General features: G+C 32.4%; 3 protein-coding genes and 1 pseudogene across 4 annotated transcripts; 2 read left to right on the top strand and 2 right to left on the bottom strand.

Annotated features, from left to right (window-relative positions):
• On the top strand, positions 3,174–10,433 carry LOC18600378 (mannosylglycoprotein endo-beta-mannosidase). 2 transcript variants are annotated; one of them, XM_007030768.2, is made up of 12 exons: positions 3,174–3,509; positions 4,180–4,318; positions 4,528–4,755; positions 4,869–4,927; positions 5,717–5,765; positions 6,116–6,346; positions 6,750–6,919; positions 7,009–7,213; positions 7,668–8,336; positions 8,424–8,651; positions 8,951–10,036; positions 10,224–10,433. In XM_007030768.2, the coding sequence occupies exons 1-11, from the start codon at positions 3,364–3,366 to the stop codon at positions 9,749–9,751; spliced, it is 2,925 nt and encodes a 974-aa protein (XP_007030830.2). In that variant the 5' UTR covers positions 3,174–3,363; the 3' UTR covers positions 9,752–10,036; positions 10,224–10,433. The 2 variants fall into 2 exon arrangements, with proteins under 2 accessions (XP_007030830.2, XP_017977372.1); XM_018121883.1 differs by lacking the exon at positions 3,174–3,509 and having other exon boundaries at positions 4,243–4,310.
• On the top strand, positions 10,544–18,217 carry LOC18600380 (pentatricopeptide repeat-containing protein At3g05340). The gene is made up of 8 exons (XM_018121761.1): positions 10,544–12,756; positions 15,590–15,786; positions 15,880–15,960; positions 16,194–16,231; positions 16,593–16,672; positions 16,809–16,892; positions 17,169–17,277; positions 17,651–18,217. Exons 1-8 carry the CDS (start codon positions 10,764–10,766, stop codon positions 17,790–17,792), a joined length of 2,724 nt encoding a protein of 907 aa, XP_017977250.1. The 5' UTR covers positions 10,544–10,763; the 3' UTR covers positions 17,793–18,217.
• Positions 18,210–21,572, bottom strand: LOC18600381. Its single transcript, XM_018121760.1, has 9 exons — positions 21,194–21,572; positions 20,997–21,084; positions 20,794–20,907; positions 20,381–20,463; positions 20,027–20,141; positions 19,540–19,631; positions 19,101–19,166; positions 18,680–18,773; positions 18,210–18,446 (listed from the first exon to the last, which is right to left on the bottom strand). Exons 1-9 carry the CDS (start codon positions 21,472–21,474, stop codon positions 18,336–18,338), a joined length of 1,044 nt encoding a protein of 347 aa, XP_017977249.1. The 5' UTR covers positions 21,475–21,572; the 3' UTR covers positions 18,210–18,335.
• On the bottom strand, positions 25,333–26,381 carry LOC18600384 (annotated as a pseudogene).

Here is a 26,992-nt window from a genome sequence, read left to right on the forward strand (position 1 = left end):
TATATATATATATATAATAGTAATTATATTCTTTCTATTATGATATGATATTCATATTATTTGAACATAATTAATAATTTAATAAATTTTTAATTTAAATATATTAATGTCATCATATTAATAATTTGAGTAACCATACTTTTCATATATTTGTTATTTTAAAAAAAAATTGCTTGTAAAGTTGGTAAAAATTTTAAAATTTTAATTTTAATGTATTAAAATAATAATAAAATATTTATAAATAGTAATCGAGTTCAAGTAATGAGTACCAAGGGGTGGTATCCGAACCCTACCCAAATTCGATTCGGATAGTAAAATCACTATCCGAACCCATCTCAAACCTAATTATAGGATATCATAACTTTATATAATCGGGTCGAGTATCCGTAAGTATCTTATAACCGGATATCCATTGCCATCTTTAGTTGAAGGTGTGGGAGTCAAAACTAGACTATTGTCAAATATAATTTGTTAACGTGCACATTACGTGTACGCTGGAGTCTTTCCTAGAAAATATTCTCTTTTTTTTAAGATAATATTCTTTTTTTTTTGTGTGGTTTAATTTCTTCTTTTGCATAAAACAATTAAAAGATGTATCTTTCAATACAAGTCAATGTATTGTAATGACATGAATGTCTCAAAAAGTAGGCCATAGCTCACCAAAAAGCAAATCACAAGCGATTTTTCAAAATTTTTTTTACCATTTTGAAAGACGACAATAAGATTGCATCCGAACATTCAATTTAATAATAAATATATAAAAAGAGAAATTTTAATTTCTATTATTTAAATTAAAAAATAAACGAGAGCAAGATAAATTTCTACCAATGAATTTTCAAAATAATTAGATGGTACAATCATTATTTGAAATTGACATAACACTTAAAAAATTTTTAATTATTCAAAGAATTTTAAATGAATTGATATTCTTTTATTATGTTTTATCAAAATTTTATAGTTTATTTTGAATTAAATAAATTTTTATCATTAATAGTTGATTATTATCCATCATTAATTATAATACCACTTATCATTATAGGTCACGAAATTGAGTTTTAAAATTTACATGAAATTACTTTCGGTTATTTTTTTTCTTTTTTCAAAGGAGACTAAGTCAAGTCAATTGATTTAAGCATTCAAGGGATTGGCCACCTATGTTACAACTTAAATTATTCCAAATATTAAGTCCATGATGTGAAATAATTATATAAATATGGTTCAATTAAATTTACACCAAAGTCCACTCTTTTTCAACACATTCCAGAGTTCTAAATGCAATTGTCCTTAATGTAATTTAAATGTGGTTCAATTAAGTTTAGTTACGCTTAGTTTCCCTACACCTTTTTGTTTGTGGTAAATAACTCAACCTTTTTTATACCAATTGTTAGACTTTAGAGATAAACTTGTAACAATCATTTTCGAGATAAAAATTATATATTTTTTTTTTCATTTTAATAATTTAAAGATAATTATTTAAATGTTAAAACCATCAAATTATTTGATAAAAGGGATTTTCATAAGGGTTTGAAGTATTTCATCATAATAACATTTCCTATTGGCCATAAAAATATAAAATGAAAACTAAACTAAACTAAACTCTATTCAAAAAAAAAAAAAAATCACTCATTTTTCGAGTTGAAGATTTTATACGGTAAATAGTGTGATTATTATAGGCTGGTTTCAAATAGTGATTTTCTATTACGAGTTTTAAAGATCAAAAGATTTTGGAATCGGACATTAATTTTTGAAAGTTAAAAAAATTATACAGGTTTTATTTGATTAAATTATTACATATAACAATGTCCCATGTAATTAAGAGAAAACTTCATTGAAAAATATTGCATTTGCTTAAAATTTCATGTTAGATGCATTCTTTTATAAATAGTTAAGTTAGACTATTTAGAGGAGAAAATTTAAAATTGTAAATATTAATATTTTGAAAGTAAAATATTAATTATTTATTTGGATACTATTTTTTTACGTCACTATACTTATGTAAAAATTTTTAAAAATTTGTTGATGAGTACTCTTTAAGATATATTTTTCTAAATAATTAAGATATTATTTAGTAATAATATTTTTGTATCATACTATTATATTTCACGTAATGAAATAAAAAAGATACTGTAGCAATCATTTTCCACAAGAAAGCAACAATGGGACCCTTAAATTAAATATGACCGCTGCACCCCAATTGTAGAGGCATGTGAGTCAATGCCATGGCCAACAAGCAATCATGATTACAGCGTATTGATCATCATCTTTCAAACTCAATCAGACAAACGAAAATTAAGCTTTCTTCTATTTTTTGATAAAAAAAAATCATTTTTGTTGAAACGATAATAATAATAATAATAATATTAATAATAATTTTCTTTTACTTACCCAATTTTTTTAATAACATGAAACTGTATCTCTTATGTTCATAAAATTTAAAAAATCGTAACATTATAATTTTATCATTTATGAGGATTAGTATAAGAATAAATAAAATTTAGTTAAATAGTTGTTGGTTATGAATAAATGGATATGTCTATCGAATTTCTTAATATTTCGAGTTTCATTCATAATCAATGTATATATTTATAATATTTTATTAATATCTACATTTACGTAATCTTATAAATAGGATTTTGTACTTGATAAAAAATAAAAAATCAATAATAATAAAAAATAGTGATAAATGAACTAAAAGTTCTTCTAAGAAATAAACCAAAAGTTTTTTCTCAATTATTCTCTCAATTATTTTTTTAGTATATCTTTTTTATATTTTTTCTATCATTGTTAACATTTTAAAAAGGATAAATTATAATGTTTAAAAAGTTTTATTTTTTAAATATTTTTATAGTATTCGAATATTTGACTCGTTGATATATAATTTTCTGTCTAGAGAGTAGGATTCGAAATCCTCTCCTCCAATTAAAAAAAATTCCTTATAGATTTCAAAGAAACAATTTTTATAACATAGTAATTAAATTAAATATAGTAATTTGTTCATTTATTTTTAATAAATATGATAATATTAATGGATCAATTTTTCCTCAAAAATATCAATGCAAATGTACTTCGAATGAGAAACGACGTCGTTAAAGGATTTTGGTAGCAATAAAATAATATTCATAGTAATAATTAAAAAATAATAATTAAAAAACAGAAGGTTTGAAGGAGAATCGATAACTTGAAAAACAAGCGGACAAATCGCACTGGGCGTTGATTAAATACCGACACTTTCTTCTGCTGTCCTTTCACGCGGTGGCGCTCGAATGCCTCGCAGAGAAGAAAAGAATTGTGAAAAAACTTCTCACTTCAGTTAACTCTGTGCGAACAGACTGAGTTGAGAGCATCCGAGTTGGAAACTCGGCAATGGCGGAGATAGGAAAGATGGTGCTTGACTCGGGATGGCTAGCAGCGAGATCCACCGAGGTTAAACTCACCGGGACTCAGCTGACCACCACTCATCCTCCAACTGGCCCGACCTCTCCTTGGATGGAAGCTGTCGTTCCTGGAACGTAATAAATCTTTAAATTTTCGGTTATTTTTGTATATTTATCAATCGAGTTCTGATTTTGTTTAAATTTATGCCGAGTTTTGCTTGATTCACTGGAGTGTTTGCTTGTTTTGATGTGGAAAAGGATTTATTCGTTGGATGATAAGAAATGAAAAGTTTTGAGTGAGGTTGAATTTGAATGAGAAAAATGCTAGTTATGTTACTTATGTATCATTTAATTTTGGAAAAAAAAAAAGAATAATTGTTAATCATTAGTAAAAATTTGATGAAATTTTTAGGATTATATGATTTACTTTTACTATTTTCTCTTGCATCAAAGCAACTTTTTAGGAAAAAAAAAAGTAGCAAAAGAAACAATTAAACGGTATCTTCATGTTTCAGACCAATGTGCTTGAAGATTTTTTAGACATTGTAAGTTGTAGTTATTGGTTCAGGTTGGAATTGGCATGTATTATTCTAAATTTTGGATTAAGAACTTTGATTTTAGCTTAATAATAGAAACATCTGATGATATTATATCTGTCTCTGGGGACCTATAATTGCAAAAATGATGGTTCTCTTGTCATGACATATATGATAGTTTCATTTGCATGTGAGTTTCAATTGTATTTAGTGGAACTAGTATGCGAGCTCTCATGGTAATTGTTATGGATTAACTGTTTGATTGACAGTGTTCTGGCGACTCTAGTAACAAACAAAACTGTTGGTGATCCTTTCTATGGTTTGGTGAATGAGACGATCGTTGATATAGCTGACTCTGGAAGGGAGTACTACACATTCTGGTTTTTCACAAAATTTCAGTGTAAGCTGGTATGCAATGTTTAGAATGGAACACTTTGTGACGTTAAATACGACTTGAAAATAATAGAGTTTTGGTTGTGGTTTGTATTCCCACTAAATGTTCAACTCACCACAACTGTATGCCCCAATAATGCAGATCTTATATCAACTAACAGATACTCTGATTATTGTTTTTGTAGATAATTTTCTATTTCTAATTGTTACTTTATATGTTGCAGTCAGGAACTCAGCATTTAGATCTGAATTTCCGTGCAATCAATTACTCTGCAGAGGTGTACTTAAATGGCCACAAAAAGGACCTTCCGAAAGGGATGTTTCGGAGACATTCCCTTGAAGTCACTGATATCCTAAATCCTGAGGGTACAAACTTGCTGGCAGTTCTTGTTTACCCTCCAGATCATCCTGGGAGCATTCCCCCTGAGGGTGGGCAAGGAGGGGATCATGAGGTACGTATCTTTGAATAAAAGAAGCTTATTAATTTATTTGGGTTAAATTTTAGGTATTAAATTAATGTAAGAAAACTACAACGTAACGGCTAACACCATTTTTTTCCTCTTAGATTGGAAAGGATGTTGCCACACAATATGTTGAGGGTTGGGATTGGATAGCTCCAGTAAGGTGACTTCTTTTGTAACTTTTAAAACTTCAGGGTTGCATTTTGAATTTTTGATTCTATGCTAATATTTGGATTTTTTGAATTAATAATGTGACTTGTGGCAGTGTACTGTAACTGTATTTCTGTCTCCTCATAATGCCATTGCCAACCTAAAGCACAAAATAAAAAGGAAAAAATGTGCATCACTTACATAAGTTCTTCAACTAACTTCACTTGATATTTAAGTTTTATTGTGTAGCTCATGAGGTCATGAGTGCAGTTGACCCTGTACATATAAATTCCTATTACTATTGTAATTTGTACCCCAAAATCCATTAGTTTGGCATTTTCAAAGTCTCTGTTTAGGAGTGGGACTGTAGTTAATTTTTCTATTGTTATTTTGGGTAGACTGGTTTATGAACTAAATGTTTATTCATCAGTTAAATGTATATGAAATAGGACAGATGTAGTTGTCAGAAAATTTTATTTGGGGTACATGGAACGGAGCAGCAGAGGATCAAATGCATATAGATAAAGGTCCCATTAAACTTCTGTGAGAAAAAATGAGGTGAAGTTATGAATGGGGATCCTCTGATCAGTTTCACTTTTATTAGATAGACTATAGTGCATAGGAGCAAAATATGGAGATAAATCGATGTAATTATATCACATGTTTTTGTTGCTCTATGATCTTTTCATCTCAGAACGTATCTATCTTAGAAGTTTTCAACTAGTAGCTAGCATCCAACCTCTGTTTTCTGAAGAAACAAAAACGTGTGATATCTAACATATCTGACCTCTGCTTGTCTCAGGGATAGGAACACTGGTATTTGGGATGAAGTCTCAATATATGTTAGCGGGGTAAGATTTATGCAGGACTTCAACTTCTTTCTGATAACGAGGACAATTTGTTTATCTCCTAGTGGAATTGAGTATATGTTATTCTACAATGCCACAAAACTACTTTTTTTTTTCTTTTCTTTCTTTTTGCTTTTAAATCCTTTATACCTGTTTATGGAGACTTTGCCATCTAATATCAATGGGTGTATGATAATTACCTTCATTTGTTGCTATGTTTTCTGGTAAAGACTCAGTTCTGTTAAACCGAAATGTAAGTAGTCGATGGTGCTCCTATTTATTTACTATAATTAATTTATGACGCTCCGTAATTATCTGAATGTCGTTTGTTGATGCATTTACTTTGGATGCAGCCGGTAAAAATAATTGATCCACACTTGGTTTCATCATTTTTTGACCATAACACGAGGGTATATTTGCATGCAACAACTGAATTGGAAAATAAAAGTGCTTGGGTTGCTGAGTGTTCTTTGAATATCCAAGTGACAACAGAACTTGAAGGAAGCATTTGCTTAGTGGAGCATCTTCAGACTCAACATGTTTCAGTCCCTCCTGGAGCACGTATTCAGTATACTTTTCCTCAGGTCAGTGGTGGATCTTTCTCATTGATTTTTAGATGTGTTTGTAGCATCCTTATTTGCATTGAAGGTAGTTTTTGTCTTAGATGAACTTTTTTTTTTTATTTTGTGTTTATTAGTATTTGTGAGTGTCTGCATTTTGATATAGAGAGTATGACACATTTGAGAGAATATGAAGCAAGCTTTGACTGAATTGGATCCCATTTTGGAGAAAATTCAACCATTTTATTTTTTCATTAAGAATAAATTGGATTATTATTGAGAGGAAAATGGTAATTCCTCTGCAATAACTTTCTTTCTTTCTTTGCAATCTGAAAAATCTGTACTTATGAGGTCAAGCATCCATTTAATCCAAGTTGGTTTTCAATTTTATTCACTACACTTGAAATGCTTATGATGTATATTGCAGCTTTTCTTCTACAAGCCCAATTTATGGTGGCCAAATGGCATGGGAAAGCAATCTCTGTATAATGTCAGTATAACTATTGATGTGAAGGGATATGGAAAGTCTGATTCATGGGGCCAACTATTTGGTTTTCGGAAAATTGAGTCTCATATTGATTCTGCTACTGGAGGGAGGTATAATTCAGGAATCAATTAAATATTATTTTAAAGCACTGCATGTTGAATTTCTATAATCGGTTTCATTTCTGTAAATTTTTTTACAGGTTATTCAAGGTGAATGGACAGCCTATTTTTATCCGTGGTGGTAACTGGATATTATCAGATTGTTTACTACGGCTTTCTGAGGAGCGTTACAAAACAGACGTAAAGTTTCATGCAGATATGAATCTAAACATGATTCGTTGTTGGGGTGGGGGATTGGCTGAGAGGCCAGAATTTTATCATTATTGTGATGTTTATGGTTTGCTGGTATGCTATTCTCTCTCTCTTTCCAACAGATGTGTGTCTGCCCATTTTTTGGCATTCTTGTAAGTGCTCTCATGCATGTAATTTGTGCATATTTATCTTCCTGAAAAGGAGAAAGTAAAAATTGGCAGAATAAAAAGTAAGAATGAGAGTAAAGCACATATAGGATTGTGAGGGTCATGAAAGGAGTAGGAATTTTTGGAAGGAATGAGCTGCTTGTATATGAATTTATAAATTCTTCTTAAAGGAAATTAAAAATAAGGAATTTCAGCCAGTTTGTGCAGCATGGCTCCTCTAAGCTTGTGTGTAACTCCCCTTGCTTCATTGTGCATGTTGTTGTCTGAATGTTAAGTGCACATGTTCAACCGTAAAACACAAGGTTGTAAAGCATGCTAGGTTAGTTTAGGTTTACCAATTTTAAAGCTTTGGTGGAAATAACCAAATGAAAATTTTGTAGGTGTGGCAGGAGTTTTGGATTACTGGCGATGTTGATGGAAGAGGTATCCCAGTATCAAATCCAAATGGCCCACTTGACCATGATCTTTTCATGCTATGTGCCAGGGATACTGTCAAGCTTTTAAGGAATCATCCTAGTCTCGCTCTCTGGGTTGGTGGAAACGAACAAGTTCCACCCCCTGACCTTAACACAGCTTTAAAGAATGACCTGAAACTGCATCCTTCTTTCGAGAACCAGAGTGAAAATGCAATGTCTGTGGAAGATATGTCCACAGTGTTCAAGGACCCTAGCCAATATCTAGATGGCACACGCATTTATATCCAAGGGTCCATGTGGGATGGCTTTGCTAATGGGAAGGGAGACTTCACTGATGGTCCTTATGAAATCCAAAACCCTGAAGACTTCTTTAGGGATGATTATTACAATTATGGTTTCAACCCAGAGGTTGGTTCTGTAGGAATGCCAGTTGCAGCTACTATCAGAGCAACCATGCCTCCAGAAGGGTGGCAAATTCCATTGTTTAAGAAGCTTCCCAATGGTTACACAGAAGAAGTTCCAAATCCCATTTGGGAATACCATAAATACATTCCCTATTCAAAACCTGGAAAAGTTCATGACCAGATTGAACTGTATGGGATTCCAAAGGATTTGGATGATTTTTGCTTGAAGGTATTACCAAAAAATCTTTATCTTTTTATGGGGAATGCATTTGATGCTCTCTTTGTTTATACTAACTTCCTTAAATGATCATCTCAGGCTCAACTTGTTAACTACATTCAGTATAGAGCTCTATTGGAGGGTTGGACTTCCCATATGTGGAGCAAATACACTGGGGTTTTGATTTGGAAGACACAGAACCCATGGACAGGTCTTCGAGGTCAATTTTATGATCACCTCCTAGACCAGACAGCAGGATTTTATGGTTGTCGTTGTGCTGCAGAGCCAATTCATGTCCAGCTGAATCTTGCTACATTATTTATAGAGGTAAGTGCTCTAGTAATAACGCTTCTAGTTATTTAGTTTGGTCAGAAACCCATATATCTTATGATGCATTGAAATTTAGTAGGAACTCAGATTTAAGGCAGTGCTAATGTTTTTCTTATTTTCCTTATCCCTCTCTCTCTCTCTCTCTCTCTCTCTCTCTCTCCTCTTAACTCCTTTTCTTAAGGTGGGTTTAGTAACTGCTCTTATGCACACATGCTTGTATTTGGCTTTATTGTAATTAATTATGTAATCAATGTTTCACCTGAAAATTCTAGTTTTCCTCCCTATTTCATGAACAGGTTGTCAATACCATGTCAGAGGAATTGTCAAATGTCGCTGTAGAAGCATCAGTGTGGGATCTTGAAGGTGCATGTCCATTTTACAAAGTTTTTGATACCCATTCCTTCCTACCAAAGAAAGTAGTTTCCATTGGTGAGATGAACTATCCAAAGTCTAAAAACCCAAAGCCAGTATACTTTCTTCTTCTCAAACTCTATGATGTGTCAAATTATCACATTATATCCCGAAACTTTTACTGGTTGCATCTTTCTGGTGGAGATTACAAGTTACTGGAACCATACAGGAAAAAGAGAATACCTCTTAAGATAACATCAAAGACATTTATCAAAGGTTCCTCTTATGAAATTGAAATGAACGTGCAAAACAAATCTAAGAAACCTGATCCCAAAATTTTAACCTGCAAGAACAATTTTGTTAGCAGACATGGTGATGGTGACTTCGATATGGCTTCACTTGAAACTACATTCGAAGAAACTGAAGAGAAACAGAATGCTGGTTTATTTCAGAGACTTTGCAGACAATTTTCCAGGGAAACTGATGGTTTGAAAGTTGCAGAGGTAAATGGATCTGATGTTGGAGTTGCTTTCTTCCTTAATTTCTCTGTTCATGCTATGAAGACAGATCACAAGGAAGGAGAAGACACTAGAATACTCCCAGTTCATTATTCGGATAACTATTTTTCCCTAGTGCCGGGTGAGGAGATGTCAATTAAGATCTCATTCCAGGTCCCTCAAGGTGTCACTCCACGATTAACGCTTAGAGGCTGGAACTACCATAATGGATTGCACACTGTTCTTTGAGCTAGGCCTTGCAGTGATCTCTGATACCTTCCTTTCCGTGATTGGATTTTGAGGTTGTTCATCTGCTCAAGATCTCAAAGGCTGATCATGCTGTTGAGAATTCTGGTTATTCTGTAACATTATTTTCTTTTCTGCCTCTCGGTGAACCAAGCTTCAATGGTGGTTCAAGAATATTGCAGCTTGTCCTGTTTCTTTGTTATCTCCTCCCCAATGTATCCACTGTCTGAAATCCGACTGGAAATAACCTACATGGAGAGCAGTTTCTATTCATGGGCTTTTCTCTTGGTTAGTTTCATTTCATTCCTCAGTTATTGTTCTTCTTACCTGTCAGTTTTTGTCAAGGACAGGGAAAGAAATTGAGGGAAAATGATACAATCCATTAGAACACTAGCATCTCTTTTTGTTCAGGTTTAATAAATAGTTGAGTGCAATGATTGTTGATTACAATGATAATTTGTCAATCCTTTTGCAGGCATTCTTAACCAGCTTCTTCAAGGTTGACAGTCTAGAGGCCAGCAAACTTGACAAGAAAGTGACTACCTGAACTTTGCAAGCTATGGCTTTATATTCATACATATAATTAATAAGTTTATATTTGACGCATTTCAGATATTATCAGTAATTCAAATGTTATTATTTCGTTAATATATAAATTTAAAAGTTGACAACTTTTAAAAATAAATATTGTGATTAATTAATAATGTGGAAATATTATATATTATACATTATCAAAGCATCAAATATAAATCTATAATTGATTTTTGGATAAATTATCAAATTTGGTAGCACCGATTTTAAATTGCTATATAAATGGGAAATTTATTTCATATTTAATTCTAAATCTTTGTGGCTGTAGTTGGCTGTAGTTCTTTATATCGAAGCCCGCTTGACTCTCACCCTCCTCTAGCCCTTAAAGAAACCCGTTCCATTGGTCATAGCTTTTCAAAAGACGGTTGCTTTCCTCCAAAGCACAGAAACAAAACATATTCGCATCTTTAACGGCTTTTCATGGATGAAATCCGAATGGATTTTCCAGAAACTAACATCCCACCTTCCTTCATGTTTCTCCTCTATCCTCTCCCCATTCAGAACCCAAAAGCTCTACCAATTCCCATCTTCAGATACCCCCAAACTTGCCCTCAACCATATAGGCATAAGCCTCCTCTTATCCATCTCCGGTAAACAAGGATTTATCCTTCTCGGTTCCTCTATCCACGCTTCCCTCATCAAAAACCCTGAAATTTGTAAGCCGGCTGGAGGTTTTAGGAATTCCGATAATGCTCTTCTTGTTTGGAATTCTCTCCTTGGGATGTGCTCAAAATGTGGCACTTTAACTGATTTGACCAAGCTGTTTGATGAAATGCCAATGAAAGATACTGTTTCGTGGAACACTATGATATCCGGGTTTTTAAGGAACGGGGAGTTTGATAATGGTTTCAGGTATTTCAAACAGATGAGAAAATCGGGTTTTTGTTCGTTTGATCAAGCGACTTTGACTACTATTTTATCAGCTTGTGATGGAGTAGAGTTTTGTTGTGTTAATAAGATGATGCATGGTTTACTGTTTTTGAATGGATATGAAAGGGAAATTAGTGTAGGGAATGCTTTAATAACTTCATATTCTAAATGTGGGTGTTTGAGTTCAGGTAGGCAGGTTTTTGATGAGATGTTTGAGAGGAATGTTATTACTTGGACAGCTATGATCTCTGGGCTAGTGCAGAATGAATTGTATGAAGAAAGTTTGGAATTGTTTAACGAAATGCGTTTGGGATCGGTGTGTCCAAATTCTTTGACTTATTTGAGCTCATTGATGGCATGTTCTGGTTTGCAGGCACTAAAGGAAGGGCGTCAAATTCATGGTCTTTTATGGAAGCTGGGGATTCAGTCTGAACTCTGTATTGAGAGTTCACTAATGGACATGTACTCGAAATGTGGAAGTGTGAATGATGCATGGCAGATTTTTGAATCTGCACAAGATCTCGATGAGGTTTCCATGACTGTAATCCTTGTTGGTTTGGCACAAAATGGGTTCGAGGAAGAAGCTAAACGGTTTTTTGTGAGAATGTTCGAGTCAGGAATTGAAATTGATCCCAACATGCTGTCTGCTGTTTTTGGGATATTTGGTGAGGATACTTCATTGGGTTTGGGTAAGCAGATTCATTCTTTAATCATCAAAAGAAATTTTGGTTGTAACTCTTATGTCAGCAATGGACTCATCAACATGTATTCCAAGTGTGGAGATTTAGAGGAGTCAGTCAAAGTCTTCAGTCGAATGTCTCAAAGGAACTCAATCTCATGGAATTCTATAATTGCAGCTTTTGCTCGTCACGGGGATGGCTATAGAGCACTACAGTTATACGAGGAGATGAGATCAGAAGGTATAGAGCCAACAGATGTTACATTCCTCTCTTTGCTTCATGCTTGTAGCCATGTGGGCTTAGTCGAAAAGGGAATGGAGCTCTTGAAGTCCATGACTGAAGTTCACGGAATTCTCCCTCGGGCAGAACACTACGCCTCTGTTGTCGACATGTTAGGCCGTGCAGGACTCCTCAATGAAGCCAAGACGCTCATCGAGGGATTGCCCTTCAAGCCTGACGTGCTCGTTTGGCAAGCTCTCCTTGGCGCTTGTGGCATTCATGGTGATTTCGAGATGGGGAAATATGCAGCTGATCAGCTACTTATAGCAACACCTGAAAGCCCGGTGCCATACGTTTCAATGGCCAACATATGTTCACTTAGAGGTAAATGGAAAGAACGAGCGAGGACCATCAAGAGAATGAAGGAGGTCGGGGTGGTGAAAGAAACAGGTATAAGTTGGATAGAGACTGAAAAGAAAGTCCATAGCTTTGTTGTTCAGGATAGAATACATCCACAAGCTGAGGCTGTATATGGGGTTTTGAAGGAGCTGTTTAGACTCATGTTAGATGAAGGTTATGTGCCAAATGAGAGCTTTAATTTCAGTTACATAGACCAAGATGCAAGAGGAGGATGCACTAATCTTGTTTGTGGTGTTTAAAAACTGTATTACGTAAGATAATTTTACAAAAATAAAATGCTTCATTCTTGTTAATTAATTGCCTTTTAACGTTCAACTGGCAATAATCAGCTTCCTCTTCCTTGTAAAAAAAATATTATCTAATTATTAAATATATAAGAAGTCTAATTCATCGAATAACTTTCATTGAAAATATTTTTTATTAGTAATATTAATAAAATTTATGTAATTTCTAAACTAGAGTTTTAATTGCATTATTATTTCAAGATTTTAATTATATAATTAAAATATTAATTATCTTTTATTTATATACATTAACTTTATGTATAAAAAAATTAAACATAATATTTAAAAAGGTTCAGAATTATATAAGAAAAATCAATTTATCCTTATACTTTTCATTACATTTAATTCAGTCTTTATATTTTTAATTTCGATGAAATAAATTTTTATAATTAACTGTTAACTAACAACAATTAGTTAAAATTACAATGGTCAATGTAATGCTATATGTCGATAACATGACATGTTGACAATCACATGTCATTTTGGAGGATGATGTTGCCACACATCAGATGATGTGGCAAAGATGCTGCTGATTGGATTTTTGACTGCAAACTTGGTATTTTCTTTTTGCCTGGCCAAATAGACAGAAATGAAAAGAAAATTCAAAAGCAAATGCTCTTTTATTGAATTTTATTATAAGAACCGTTAATAAATAAGAACTACTTGCATTAATTTGCTGATTTCTTTTTTCTTTTTCAACTTTTTATTCTCATTCATAATCATCAGCTTTCTAATACAAATTCTCTTATATATATTTTCATGAAAAAAAAAAACACTGCTAAATCAAGATAAATTTTGATTATTCTATGCTTTATTCTTCAATCTCTCTCTTTTCTTCCGTTATAGGTTTAGGGTAATCTTTGGTGCCATTTTCTGTCCTTGAACATGATAGAAACAAAGGAGTTTTATCTCTTCAAATCTGTTTTCCCTCTCTGTAAACTTCTTGTTCCCAGGATAGAAACTGTTCCGGAATCTCTAAAGCTGATTTCAAGTTCCAAGGTTTGAAATTGAATCTGAAACAAAACCATGAAATCTCATTGAAATTACCATTCCAGGCAAGCAATGCTGAATCAGTAACAACCCTATACTCCAGTAAGTTCAAAGTATGCACTGTGACTGATGTCTTGATAACTCCAGCCTTGGCCAATCCATCTACTAGAGCGTTTGCCTCACGCCTGATATGTTTGAAGGCGATGCCAATGTTAGTCCTCATTAAAGTTTCAATGGCATTTGGAGCGAACTTCTTTTTCTAAGGGACTTTGGTGTCAACCTCTAAGTGGTAGAGGTTGTGGTTAGATGGCAATGGTGAAGCAAAGAAGAAGATAAGTCTGAAGTTCAGCAAAGTTGGAGTCTTCAATGTCTATGTGGTGTGTAAGAAGGTTCACTACTGAGTTCTTAGCGGAAATAAATGAGGTAAATGAGGAAGAAAATCTAATTGAAATTGACATTTCCATGGACTTCATCATCCAGTATTTTTCTTTACTTCTTTTCCATTGCAGAGAGAAGAGAATTGTTTTAGTGGAGAGTGGTATATGTATATATATCAAGGCAGATCAAGAAAAAGGATTGTACCGATATCATAGAGTTTAAATCAAGTTCAGCAATCTTATCCTCAGTGTTCATTTTCCTTTCTCTCATATTCAAAAATTCCATCAGCAAAAGGGAATTACTTCAAATTCATAGCCTCATGGAATTACTTCAAACTCATAATCTCAAGAGCCAAACTTTATATTAACTAGAATTTGATTTGACAAGTCTTATCAATTGCGGTCCACCACCCATAAAAGCTACTAATGATGTGGCCCAAAGGTGAATCCATAATAGTTCTTCCTTGATAACTTTACGTGAAAAACTTGATTACTTCTTTTGACCTATAATACTCTTTACTGATGTACCCACATGACATTGTCTGAAAATCTTATCGGAGTTTCCTTTTATATAAAATTATAAATTTATAATGACCTTAATTTTTTATATGTGTGTAAATTAGCATGAGAGTTTATCATCTTGGTGAGCTTTTATCATCTATCTTGCATGACTTTTGTTATTGATTATAGTGCTTTTCATGTTTCCTATCATTCATGCCCTTGTTACCCTAGTTGACTGTTATTTCCCAATTTTAAAATTTTTCCTTTGTTTGATCAAATAAATGATTCCTATAAAATAATTTAATGAGAATAATTAGTTCAGGTTATTTTGGTATTAAAATAACTTAAAATGATATTTTTTTTTATAAATTTGAGAAGTATGCTTGTTAGGTATTTTTGAAAGTCTAAAGTTTAATTTTGATCGAATCTTTTCAATTTTGTTATTCAAATTAAAATTTAGATTTTTATTCTTTTAGAATTTATTTTTTAAGATATTTTATTAAATCCAAATGCGTCAATTAATTTCTAAATAATAGTCTTAATTACATTAATATTACAAGATTTCAAATATAATTGAAATATTAACTATATTTTATTTATATACAATTAACTGTATATATTAAAAAATTATATTATATATAAATCATTATTTAAAAATAAATAAACAACTATGACACGTGCAATAACAATAAATACTAGTAAAATTGTATAGAGTTAAGAAAGTCCCTCCAAGGCCGAAACGCACCGTTTTGATCTCCCTTAGTTGAACTTCAAAAAAGCGAGCAACGACCACCAACTGAAAATCAAAATCTAGAGAGAGAGAGAGAGAGAGAGAGAGAGAGAGGATGAAATCGTTGTGTCTCTGCAGTTCAATCCCTCTGATTCTTCCACTTTCGGCGACCGCCTTAGATCTCAACGGCCGAAATTTCACTAATTTTACTATAAGGTCTCCACGTCGTCGTTTCTCTCCTCGACTGACGGTTAATTGCAGAGGTAGAGCCGGAGAGGATCCTTCGCCGGTTCTCTCCAGTTCCACCGCTTTCGCCATCCTCGGCATCCACCCTAACTGCTCCACCGCCGAGCTCAAAGCTGCTTTCCGTGCCAAAGTAAAGTATAAATAAATTAATGAATAAATAAATAATTCGGTTTATTTTCCAAGAAAAACTAAGTAAATTAATATGATTTTTTTTTGTTCAAAGGTGAAGGACTACCATCCTGATGTAAACAGAGGTGGAGGAGATTCTGATACTATGATCCGCCGTGTAATCCAGGCCTACGAGGTTTTTATTTTTATTTTTATTTTCCCCCATTTTATGTTCATTTGATTTCTATTTAGTAACCTTTTATCTATTGGACTCCCATTTATGTTAGCTAATGTAGTCTCTTTTCATTACTTATTGCAAATTGTTCTTAATTACCATAAATATAGGATTTCAATTGATTCGGGGTTGCCAATTTGTTCTTTTTGATATAGGGAATTTAGTGACTAATTTTGGATTGATAATACCTGCAGATTTTATCCAATTACAGCCGGTCCGAGATCATTGAGAGGTGAATTTCTTGTTCTTTGTGTGCATGTGTGTGTGTGTTTTTTTCTTTTATAAAGAATTTATGAACGAATTTTTACTACTTTTGAAAGTTCTGATTTATTGCTTGAATTTGACAATCATAAATGTGTGTTGACAACAGTAGATGTTGCTATTTAAGATATCTTCAAATTTTTTGATCTATCAACAATACTAATTAATAACATTTGGTAGTATTTTGCTTCTCCTGCATTGGTCTGCAAATTCAGTTGCTTTTTTGATGATTGGTATCTGTTCAGTCTGTTCTTGCCTTTTCATTTCTCTGTTGTTATTTTATGGAACATTTTTGGGGGTTCAATGTTCACTGTTGGATGTGCATTGTGTAGGGAATGTTTAGATCCCTTTGACAGCCCCGAATGCGAAGCATTTGATGTTTTTGTTAATGAAGTTCTTTGCGTTGGCAAAGGTAATTAATGAGTTCATTCAACATTATATTTGAGCTGCTTTGATTGTGGCAGAAAGTTGTCAAAGTTTCGCACATTGCTATTTTTTTCACATATTTCTTCCGCCTTCTTAACAACGCTGTTATGAAACATCTGTAGGGTGCCCATATTCTTGTGTGAAGAGAGCCCCTCGTGCATTCACATATGATCCTTCAACTGGAACTGCTCGTGCAACTTCTCAAGGTTGGTATATTCACCAGGGGGTTCTTTTTTTTTTTTTTAATTATGTTTCTCATGTATTTGACTTGCATCTCGAATGAGTAGCGGGGAAGCAAGATATGTTGAACAATTTATATTTTCAGTGAAACTGTGAGCTTCCTCTCTGATACTGGAAAGGATGGGATTACATGGTAGTTTTGAACATTTTAAGAACAGCAGCAGAGATGATATAACTCAATAACTTTCTCAGTTTCTTTACATTCCCTGATTTTAAAGTTGCCTATATGTGCAATTAATCAGGACATGCTGAAGATTACCAAGTTCAGCTTGCAGTTGGTCAGTGTCCAAGAAGTTGCATCCATTTTGTGACACCTTCACAAAGAATTATTCTAGAGGAGTTACTTGATAGGTATTTTATTTCTACCAGCCTCCAAGAAATTTTGGTTGCTATTCTGTGTAGTGTAAAGGGCTATGAATGATTTAGGTACTACCAGGCCACTTAAATAGGTACCTGCCTCTTCAAGTGAGCTTGCTTGCCTCCTGGCTCGATCTATTTAGCAAGTGAATTTCATTTGTTATGCTCCATTTTTTCCCCAAAAGTTCACTCTGAGCATTTTAAGTGTACTTCTAGTTCCAGATTCAAGCTACCTCATCGGCCGTGGTTTTCAAAAACTAAATTGACCTTCTACTTGCCACAGGCTCAGACAGCCTTGATTTTAGTTTCATCAAACATTTGTTTGTGGCTTTTTACTAATGTTTGTATATGGTTTTGTTTTCTGTAGCATCCTGGACAAGCCTTTCGATACTTCAGCAGAGGCAGACTTGCTTTATTCTCTCATAGTTAAAGCTAAGTTTGAAAATAATAGGTACCAGAAGCCAAAGAAGCAACCAAAAACTTCCACCAAAAATGTTGATTGGTTTTGACCTAGGAGTAGATCGAAGTCATGTCCAATGTTTGATCCTCAAAACAACATGCAACCAATGATGCTTTTGCTTTCATAAAAGAAAGTGCAATAGACTATATATGAACATATATGCTGTCGAATATGTTGCGTGTATGTGTTTCTTTGGTGAAAGGTAGCTGAACAGAAGAATTCGCCAACGGTGGGCAAACATCAACAAAGCAAGAACTTGAGGTGTTCTGTTGTTTCCGGGAGGAGAAAGTGTATAACGAAGAGCAGCTGCGAGATTGGTTTATCCTTTGGGATATGTAATATAGCCTTGTATATGATACCAGCACAATTTTAAACCCATCTTCTCTATATCTAGACACTGTACCTGTTGTTTCATTTTCTTCTTAGCCAAACACTTACGGCTTTTGAACAACGAACAAGAGAGATATTAGCAAATGGAAGGTTCAAGTCAGATTGTATCATCAAAAATTTACTTTACACCCCATGATGCAATGTACATTCTCTTCATGATAACGCGTTGAGTCCAAACAATTTCAAAGTGGATAAGAAGACATTATTTTGCAATAGCTTTCATGAATCGATTCAGTGAAGAAAAAATGCCTGCTGCTTGACTAAACAAAGACGGGCCTTGCTTGGACTTCTCGTCTACATTTCCATATATTATCTGCAGAGATGAAACAAAGAGTTCCCATGACAAGGTAGAGGGTGCACTTCAATCCCAAGGTTGAGCATACTTTGGAAGAAGTGGGATCAATGTGATAATAGAGTGTAGTCCAACAAGATCTATAAATAGAGTTTAATACGAACTTGACACTAACCACTAAACAGCTTTCTTTCTATTTTTGTGTTAAATTTTTTTTCCAAGCAAGAGTGAGAAGCTTCTAGGAAGCAACTAACCTCAAGTTCTTCGGCATCAGGACGGCTTACGAGTTCTTTTGCAAGCAGATATCTACCAGGCCTGTCTTTATCATCATAAAACACCTTCCATAATCTGGAAATGAGCAGAAAAGAGGGAATTTAAGAATGGGAAACAAGGCAGGAAAAATATTGGCTAGAAGATGTCAACCTAATCTTAGCAACTAAGTTGATGAACACTTCGGGGCATCAGGCTCAAATTTGGTCAATAGAGTGTCTGAGAAAAAATTGCTGACTTGATTGTTCACGCATAAATAATTAAGGCTCTCCGAACTTATTCTATACCTGATGCATCCCATAGCCATGTCGTGCGTTTGTACTTGAGTGACAATTCACCAGAAACTATAGCCCCCATGGGGCATAGGAGATATTAGGAATATAGTAAAGTCTAAATGACCCTTACCCTGGATAACACCTAAACACAGCACCAGCAGCGAAAGGTCTCATTGAGTAAACAGTCGAGAAAGAACTGCAATACAATTGAGATAGAGTTTATCATGTTATATAAACAGTAAATTATGTTTTAATAATTCAAAACTTAGCTGAAGGATGATGGGGTGAAAGTCAAGCCCTGAATGGCAAGAATCATGATGATATTTTATATTAGATTGGGAAGGCTAAGCTGAGGGTCAGATGTAATGTGGGTAGAAAATATTGTATGGATGTCAGATAGTTGAGGATTACTCGCAAGGATTTCTCCAGCAAACATTGTTGAGAAAAGGGCTAGGAATTTCTTATGAAATTAAAATAAGGAGAGGGAATAAAACAAATAAAGAACAAGAAAGAAAGAAAAAGGAACAAAAAAAAGAGACATCTTGAGGTAAACATACTGAAATTCGTACCTTAAGAAGTATCGCCTCAACTTGCGAACATTAAACCCAACTCCAACATCTTCACTTATGAGACGCGGATTCCACATGATGAGAGGCTTGGGCTAGCAACGTAGGATGAAAATTTTGACAAAAAACAATCCTTGTTCAGATATGAATTTATCGAATGTTTCTTTACTGTTAAAAGATGCCAATTTGATGCTTTATATGATATCAACTACCTGGGAACATATAATGATGAATATAACAGATAGTAGGAGTTGATACGTTTATGCATTTCTGCACTCTCTTCTTTTAAAAAATTGGGATGAACAAAATTTTTTGAGTCATGTTTCTCTTATTAGTCAGAGACCAATTAAAATTTCAGACAATCAAGAGAGACAGAACACTCCTTCCCTAAAAACCAAACAAAGGAGTAAAGGAGGACAAATCTGGTCCTTGCATAACTAGCACGAAGAACACTGCTTTGAATAAAGTATAAGGCAGGTTAGGTTGGTACCGGATCATCTGATAGCTCCGAGGCAATTCTCTCTACACGGTCCAACATCTGGTAATCAGGAACAACCATAACTATAATCTCATCTTGGTGCTCCACAGGCTTCCGGTCACTCAAACTGGATAAACAGAAATAGAGGAATTGGGAATTGCACAACAATGTGGCATGCGTTACATATGTATATGCAAGCTGAAACATCATCTTCATATTCATGCTAATCTCTGAGTCTAAACTACTCATCTGTTCCACAGAAACTCTAAAAATTCAATCAGCAATAACATGCCATACCAGTTTTGCAAAACAAAGGTTTAACAAACTGGAAAATTAAATTAATTTCATCAATAAGGAAGCAATCACCTGGCAAATCCAAAAGCAGCATCTTTCCATAGATATTTCAATAATGCAGCAGCTCCAGCATCTGGAAATATAGCTCTAACTTTCTGATATTCAAATTTTCAGAAGTTAGAGATAGAGCTAAGAAATTGATTCACTAGATATTGTATAAACTGCATCTTAAAACAAATCTTACACCTTTGGTTACTAAACAAGTGTATGTAAAAATAGGAGCTTCAATCAAATTATCACAGTAACAATGAAGGCATTATCGTTCAAATGTTCCTCTATGTTAAAAATCAAAGCTTTCTGGTTGCTAACTGTTGCATCCAAGTGTATAGCAAAGTAAATCTTGATTTCATTCACAAACTCCAATTTTCTAGGCATGGTCATTTACCTTAAAAGAACTAAGATTACCCATGGTTCTTCCAACTAACCTGACATCCTGTTTCTTCTATAAGTGTATCCAAGAAAATTCTTGATAGTTCCCAAAGCTCAGCTTGTGCACCTTCATCATCAAGAAACTGTAGCTGAGGTATTAGGAGCTCAACCTGTGAAAAAAGTAAACAATTTATCCATTTTAATTAAAGTATAGAGTCAATTTTAATGAACAAGATCATATCTTTGTTTGAACACATACTATAGCTCTCAATCCTCCAGAAGACACAAACAAGGCACTTGCTTGACCTGATTGCCTGACTGCACCCTCCAAGTCAGATGGCAAGCAGCTGACACATAAAACCAAGACTATTTCACAAACTTTTTTCTTTTTTTGGCTAAAATTGAAAAGGGAAAGAAGGAATACCCTGAAAATAAAGAACTAAGAAGAAACTAAACCTGTCATCTTCTTCCTCATCTTCTGCTTGAACAGTTTGTTGCTGTGTTTGCACGGAGGATAATATAGTATCTTCAAGATTGGCGTCAGACGGATCACCTTGGAACTTCTCAAACTTGGCATGTGTTCTTGAGCTAGACCCAGTTCTGGTTAGTGAAATCCCATTACAACCACTGAAGATTGGACAAGAAAAAGACAAGGGAAAGTTAGTGGAGGAGATTGAACTGTTGGGTTTGGAAGCAAAGCAGCGGCAGTTGAAGCAGCTTGGTGCTGGGGCAGCCATGAATTGTACTACTAATAACTACCAACTGCCAAATTGCCTAAGCCATAGATAACAATTGCTCTAAATTTATCAAATTTGCAGGGGAGTTTTATTCTTTTGTTGTTTAAAGTTTTTTTTTTTATTGTTTAATTTAATGGTAGGAAAATGTGAGGTGAGGAATGGCGTGGCAGGGTGGCAGTATACCACGCCTACAAGACCCGGACCATTAGCAATTCGCGTAGAAGCATTAATTTTTGGTTTTGGCTACCTTATGTGAACATTTTTTTTACAATATTTGAAAAAAGTTAGTGTATTATTTTGAAAAAAATTTAAATAAATTTTTATTTTTTATTACATTAAATCAAGTCTTTGTAATTTTATTTTGGATCATATAGATAATTATGATCAATAGTTGATTAATTATCTTTAGTTAAAATGACACATGACACTAATATGAAAAGTGAAAAATCTTATACGACTATATCATCATGTCACATTAGTATATCGCTTTATTATTATCATGAAATGTTAACATCATGTGAAATAAAATGATAAGTGATATTTTAATTAATAATAATTAATTAATCATTAGTTATAAAAGTTTATTTGATTTAAAATAAAAGTATAAGAGTTGATTAAACTAATAAAAGAATAAAAAATTATTTGAATTTTTTTGAAAATGATAAAAATAAGTTAATAAATAAACAAATAAAAAGTAAACAAAGTGATTTCTCTAAATAACAATTTAAAATTTTTTTATAAAAATATTTTACAAAACAACTCAACGGATTAATCTCTTAACCCGCTTCAACACCATGTTGATATTAAGAATAGAGAGGGGAAAGGAGATCAAGAGGAAAGTAGAAAAAGAAAGAGAAAAATTCAAGATACCATTTTAATTTGATGAAATTTCACTAACAAGTGTCAATTGTAAATTAGTTTGGAATCAAATAGTTTAGATTGTTTGTAGAAATTATTTAATAAGAAAATACATTAAAAGTATAATAATATTTCACATGAAATTTATCTAAGGTTTATTTTTTTCATTAATTTACATATTTGTTGAGAATTAGACCTAACTTAAAAATTTGAATTATTGTATTTATTACTAACAAATAGCATCACAGGTGTTACTTATAATTTAATTACATGTGTTTTTTGGCTATAGTGACTTACAATGAGCAATTTTTGCTTGTGATTTTTTTATAATATTCCAACAAATTAATATTTTAAAAAAATTCCCATAACCATTAACCTACAAGTGGACTTGATACAAATCTTTACATGTCAAATCTAAACTTTATATTTTTATTTAGTTATTAAAAATAAACCATAGCAACTTGAATAAAATGTTTATATGACAGCAATTTACCACTATAATTTTTACATTAACCAAAATATTATAGTCCTCGTAACAAATTAGAATAAGTCATCAACTAATCAAAATTATATTATGAGTTAGTTATGCAATTGCCATCAACTAATCAAAATTGTATCATGAGCTAATTATGTAGTCACCACATAACTAATTAATTAAGTTGTTGACATGAAGTATATTATTCTCATGAGATTTGAATATATAAGCAAAAAAAATCGAAAAGCGGGAGAGATTTTGCTTCGATTCCCTTTTTCTATGATAAAATAAACAAATGGCCAACCATCCTCAATCCAACCAAGTATTAAACTATTTTAAATGAGAAGTTAACACATCTATTTACAAAGAATTTATCAAACATGGATATATTTACTGATTCCATCACTTTCACGGCTGACGCTGTCATCTCTTCTGTCAAGCAGAAGCTTTGTGTTCTTCTAGATCCTTTCGATATTGGCTTTGTCGGTCTTTCTTTCAAGGTTTTGGTGGAACTTTTATGTTCTTATCAATTGTTAGATATCTCTAATTTATAAGTAACAGAATTTTTGTTTTATGTCTAACGTATTTTTGTAAGTAGCTAGATCTTTTTAATAATTATATAGTTACTTTCATCCTCACTTCTCTTCATATCAACAAAGTCTTCTGCATGCATTCTTCTATTATTCAAGTTAGAGACTTAAATGGCATGATGGTAATAAGATTAATAAATAATAATAATTGATAAGATTGTAAATTTATATAATACCAAACAAATTATTCTGATAAGGTATATGTGCTATATAACACACATTTAAGCTATCAATAATTTTAAAAAAAAATCAATGAGCTAAATTCGTCAACCATAATGAATTTAATGTTAGGATGTAATTTTAGCATATACAATATGCACAATGAAAAAAATACGAATTAATGTGCTATATCATTTTAATTAACTATCATATTTGTATTGAACGATATTACATGTTTATCGCACGATATGCGTATAATACGAAACAATATATTTTTAAGCTTTATTTTTAAACTTATTTCTATTACGGTCAAAACTGCAACAACATTAACGTAAATTCTTCAACAAATATCTATAAATATTTTTATATTTTTTTATAAAAATATTTTACAAGACAGTTCGTCTACCATCTCATGGCTTACAACTATCTATTTTAGCACCAAGAATGGAGAGGGGAAAAGAGATCAAGAGCAAAATAGAAAAAGAAAGAGAAAAGTTCAAGATAAATAAATTGAAAGTATAGTAATATTTCACATGAAATTTATCCAAGGTTTATTTTTCTTTCATTAATTTACTTATACATTGAGAATTACCTCCTTCATTAATTTAAAATTTTGAATTATTGTGTTTATTATTAAATAGCACCAAGAACTTTACTTATAATTTAATTACATTTTTTAGCAATAGTGACTGTAATGATCAATTGTTGCTTGTGATTTTTTTTTATAATATTTCACCAAATTAAATTTTGAAAAAGAAAAATCCCAAAACCAATAACTTGATACAAATTTTTACAATGTCAAATCTAAACTTCAAAATTAACTTAACTTTAATAAAATGTTTATATGACATCAATTTACCACTATAATTTTTACATGATCAAATATTATATTCCTTATAACAAATTAGAATGAGCTATCAACTAATCAAAATTGTATCATGAACTAGTTATGTAGATATCATATGACTTATAAAGAATATTATTCTCATGATATTTGAATATATAAGTCAAATAAATCTTATAACAAATTAGAATAAACCATCAACTTATTAAAATTATATCATGAGTTAATTTATGTAGTTAGCGCATGACTAATCAAGTTGTTGGTATGAAGTATATTATTGTCATTATATTTGAATATATAAGTCAAACAAATCGAAAAGCGTGATAGGTTATGTTTCAATTCTTATCTTATACAACAAAATAAGTAAATGACTAACCTTCCTCAATCCAATGAGAAATAAACTAGAAACAAAATTTTTTCAAAATGAAAAATTAACATATCTATTTACAAAGAATTTAGCAAACATGAAATAAATGTGATACTTGTTTTGATGAGATTGTGAACTTATATACACCAAAGATAAAAATTAACATATCTATTTACAAAGAATTTATCAAACATGAAATAAATGTGATATTTGTTTTGATGGGATTGTGAACTTATATACGCCAAAGATAGCATAAATAAGAGCTATTGACAATTTAAAAAAAAAATTAATGGGTTGAATTCATCAATCATAATGAATTCAATGTTTGGATGTCGTTTATTATAAGACATATACAATGTGTAGGACGATAGGTTAGAATATTAATGAAAATTGATACGAATTAATATAATTTATCGCTTTAATTAAGTATCATATATGTATTGAATGATATTATACATGTATCATGTATTAAATGATATTACGAGTCTATCACACAATATACATATAATACGAAACGACATATTTTTAACTCAATACGTATTTCTATTGCAACAAGTTAATAACATTAAACAGAGAATTTTCCACCTTCATCATCAATTGAAATTCCCTTAAAAATTGCAAGCTTCTGCTTTTGTTCAAGTATTTTTAACGCTCACATTAGAATTGTGCAATGTATGCCATGAAGTTCTGTTTCTCGAGATTCAATCCTTAAATGTAATTTCTCAACAGTAATAACTAGAGCTGTCAATATGGGCTGACTCGGTCTAGCCCAGCCCAAGCTCTCGTAGGCTAAGAAAATATGGGTAGGGCCAGGTCAACCCATTTTTTATATGGGCTATCAAAACGTCAACTCAGCCCACCCCTTACTAACCCATGCGTTGTGTTGAGTCAGCCCATTTTTTTTAAAAAAATTATTTTTATAATTTTATAATAAAATTATTTTATGATTTAATTTATAAATTAAAATTATTAATTTGATAAGTAAAGATTAAACACATTAAAATATATAAAATAAACAATATTATTGATAATTAAATTATTAATCTTATATAATTAAATATATAAAATTATTAAATTAATTAAAATTATTTATTTATTGACTCACAGGGCTTGCCTGCCCTAGCCCACCTTAACCCACTGATTGATGGGCTGGCCCATTTAGGCCCAGTTCAAATATGAGCCTAAAATTTTAGACCCAACTCATCCCATATTTGATAAAAAATGAGCCAACTTAATGGACTAGACCTATTTTGACAGGTATAGTCATAACACAGTCCTCAAAGCTATTATCTTTTACAAAGTTTAAAACAATGTCAGCTCAATCTTGAATTTGATGCCAAAGGATAAGGCATTTTCTATGTCCTTTATCCAACCATTTTGCACGTCCTTCTGTAATCAAGGCTGAGAGGACTGCCTCCTAGCTTCATGACTAAGAGTGCTCTTAATCACAAGATTTGAAAAGAGAAGAAATTCTTCCTCAAGCCTAATGATTGCAGTAATCCAGATCCTTCCAAAGTTGTAACTGTTTCGCACGAGTCTCCTCACCGGCTGCAAGGTGAAGTAAGGAAGGTAGACCAAGAAATGGGGAAGCTCAAAATCACCTAATTTTTGCATTTCTCTTAATGAAATAGGCTTCATCACCTTGGGAGATTATAAATAAGCAAATAACTAGATAATAACACTTGAGTATTTGGCTCATTAATAAGTGTATGATCTTTTTCTCAAACAGAGTAAAGTTTGAATCTCTTTCTCCAAATATATATATAAAAAACATTTTAAAAAATAACTATTTAATGAGAATTTGATGCTGATCAAGTTTCTGATTAATCAATTTACTTTCCACTTGATCTTTTTTGCATATTTTTGGAGGAGTTTGAGAAGTTTAATCCAATTTGCTAACATTGTCACGCCATTTTTTTTCCTTTTTAATTTATGTTAATTTATTTGTGTCACACTTGCAACTTAGTCTCTTCTCACTCTCTTATATTCTCTTATAGTCAAAACTGATTCCCACAATGCCACTCTATTTGAAAGGCAAAACATATATCTCCAACCACGTTGAGAGTATCAAATGTAAAATTCTAAGAGTTTATGCTTTTTTTGTAATGAAGTTAGTATGATTATGCTCTTTATTTGAAAGGCGATACATATATCTCTATCCCCTTTGGGAGTATCAAATATAAGATTTTGTGCTTTTTTTTTGTAATGAATTTATTATGATTATG

This window comes from Theobroma cacao, chromosome 5, assembly GCF_000208745.1.
Source record: "Theobroma cacao cultivar B97-61/B2 chromosome 5, Criollo_cocoa_genome_V2, whole genome shotgun sequence".
Classification (NCBI taxonomy): Eukaryota; Viridiplantae; Streptophyta; class Magnoliopsida; order Malvales; family Malvaceae; genus Theobroma; species Theobroma cacao.

Coding starts and splice junctions, on each gene's coding strand:
- LOC18600378 (XM_007030768.2), top strand. CDS start 3,364: ATGGCGGAGATAGGAAAGATGGTGCTTGACTCGGGATGGCTAGCAGCG. Junction 6,347..6,749: donor TTCAGTATACTTTTCCTCAG/GTCAGTGGTGGA, acceptor TGTATATTGCAG/CTTTTCTTCTACAAGCCCAA. Junction 8,337..8,423: donor TGGATGATTTTTGCTTGAAG/GTATTACCAAAA, acceptor TGATCATCTCAG/GCTCAACTTGTTAACTACAT.
- LOC18600380 (XM_018121761.1), top strand. CDS start 10,764: ATGAAATCCGAATGGATTTTCCAGAAACTAACATCCCACCTTCCTTCA. Junction 16,673..16,808: donor AGTTCTTTGCGTTGGCAAAG/GTAATTAATGAG, acceptor AAACATCTGTAG/GGTGCCCATATTCTTGTGTG. Junction 17,278..17,650: donor CTAGAGGAGTTACTTGATAG/GTATTTTATTTC, acceptor TGTTTTCTGTAG/CATCCTGGACAAGCCTTTCG.
- LOC18600381 (XM_018121760.1), bottom strand. CDS start 21,474: ATGGCTGCCCCAGCACCAAGCTGCTTCAACTGCCGCTGCTTTGCTTCC. Junction 20,464..20,793: donor TAGAAGAAACAGGATGTCAG/GTTAGTTGGAAG, acceptor TTTGAATATCAG/AAAGTTAGAGCTATATTTCC. Junction 20,142..20,380: donor GCTGCTTTTGGATTTGCCAG/GTGATTGCTTCC, acceptor CTGTTTATCCAG/TTTGAGTGACCGGAAGCCTG.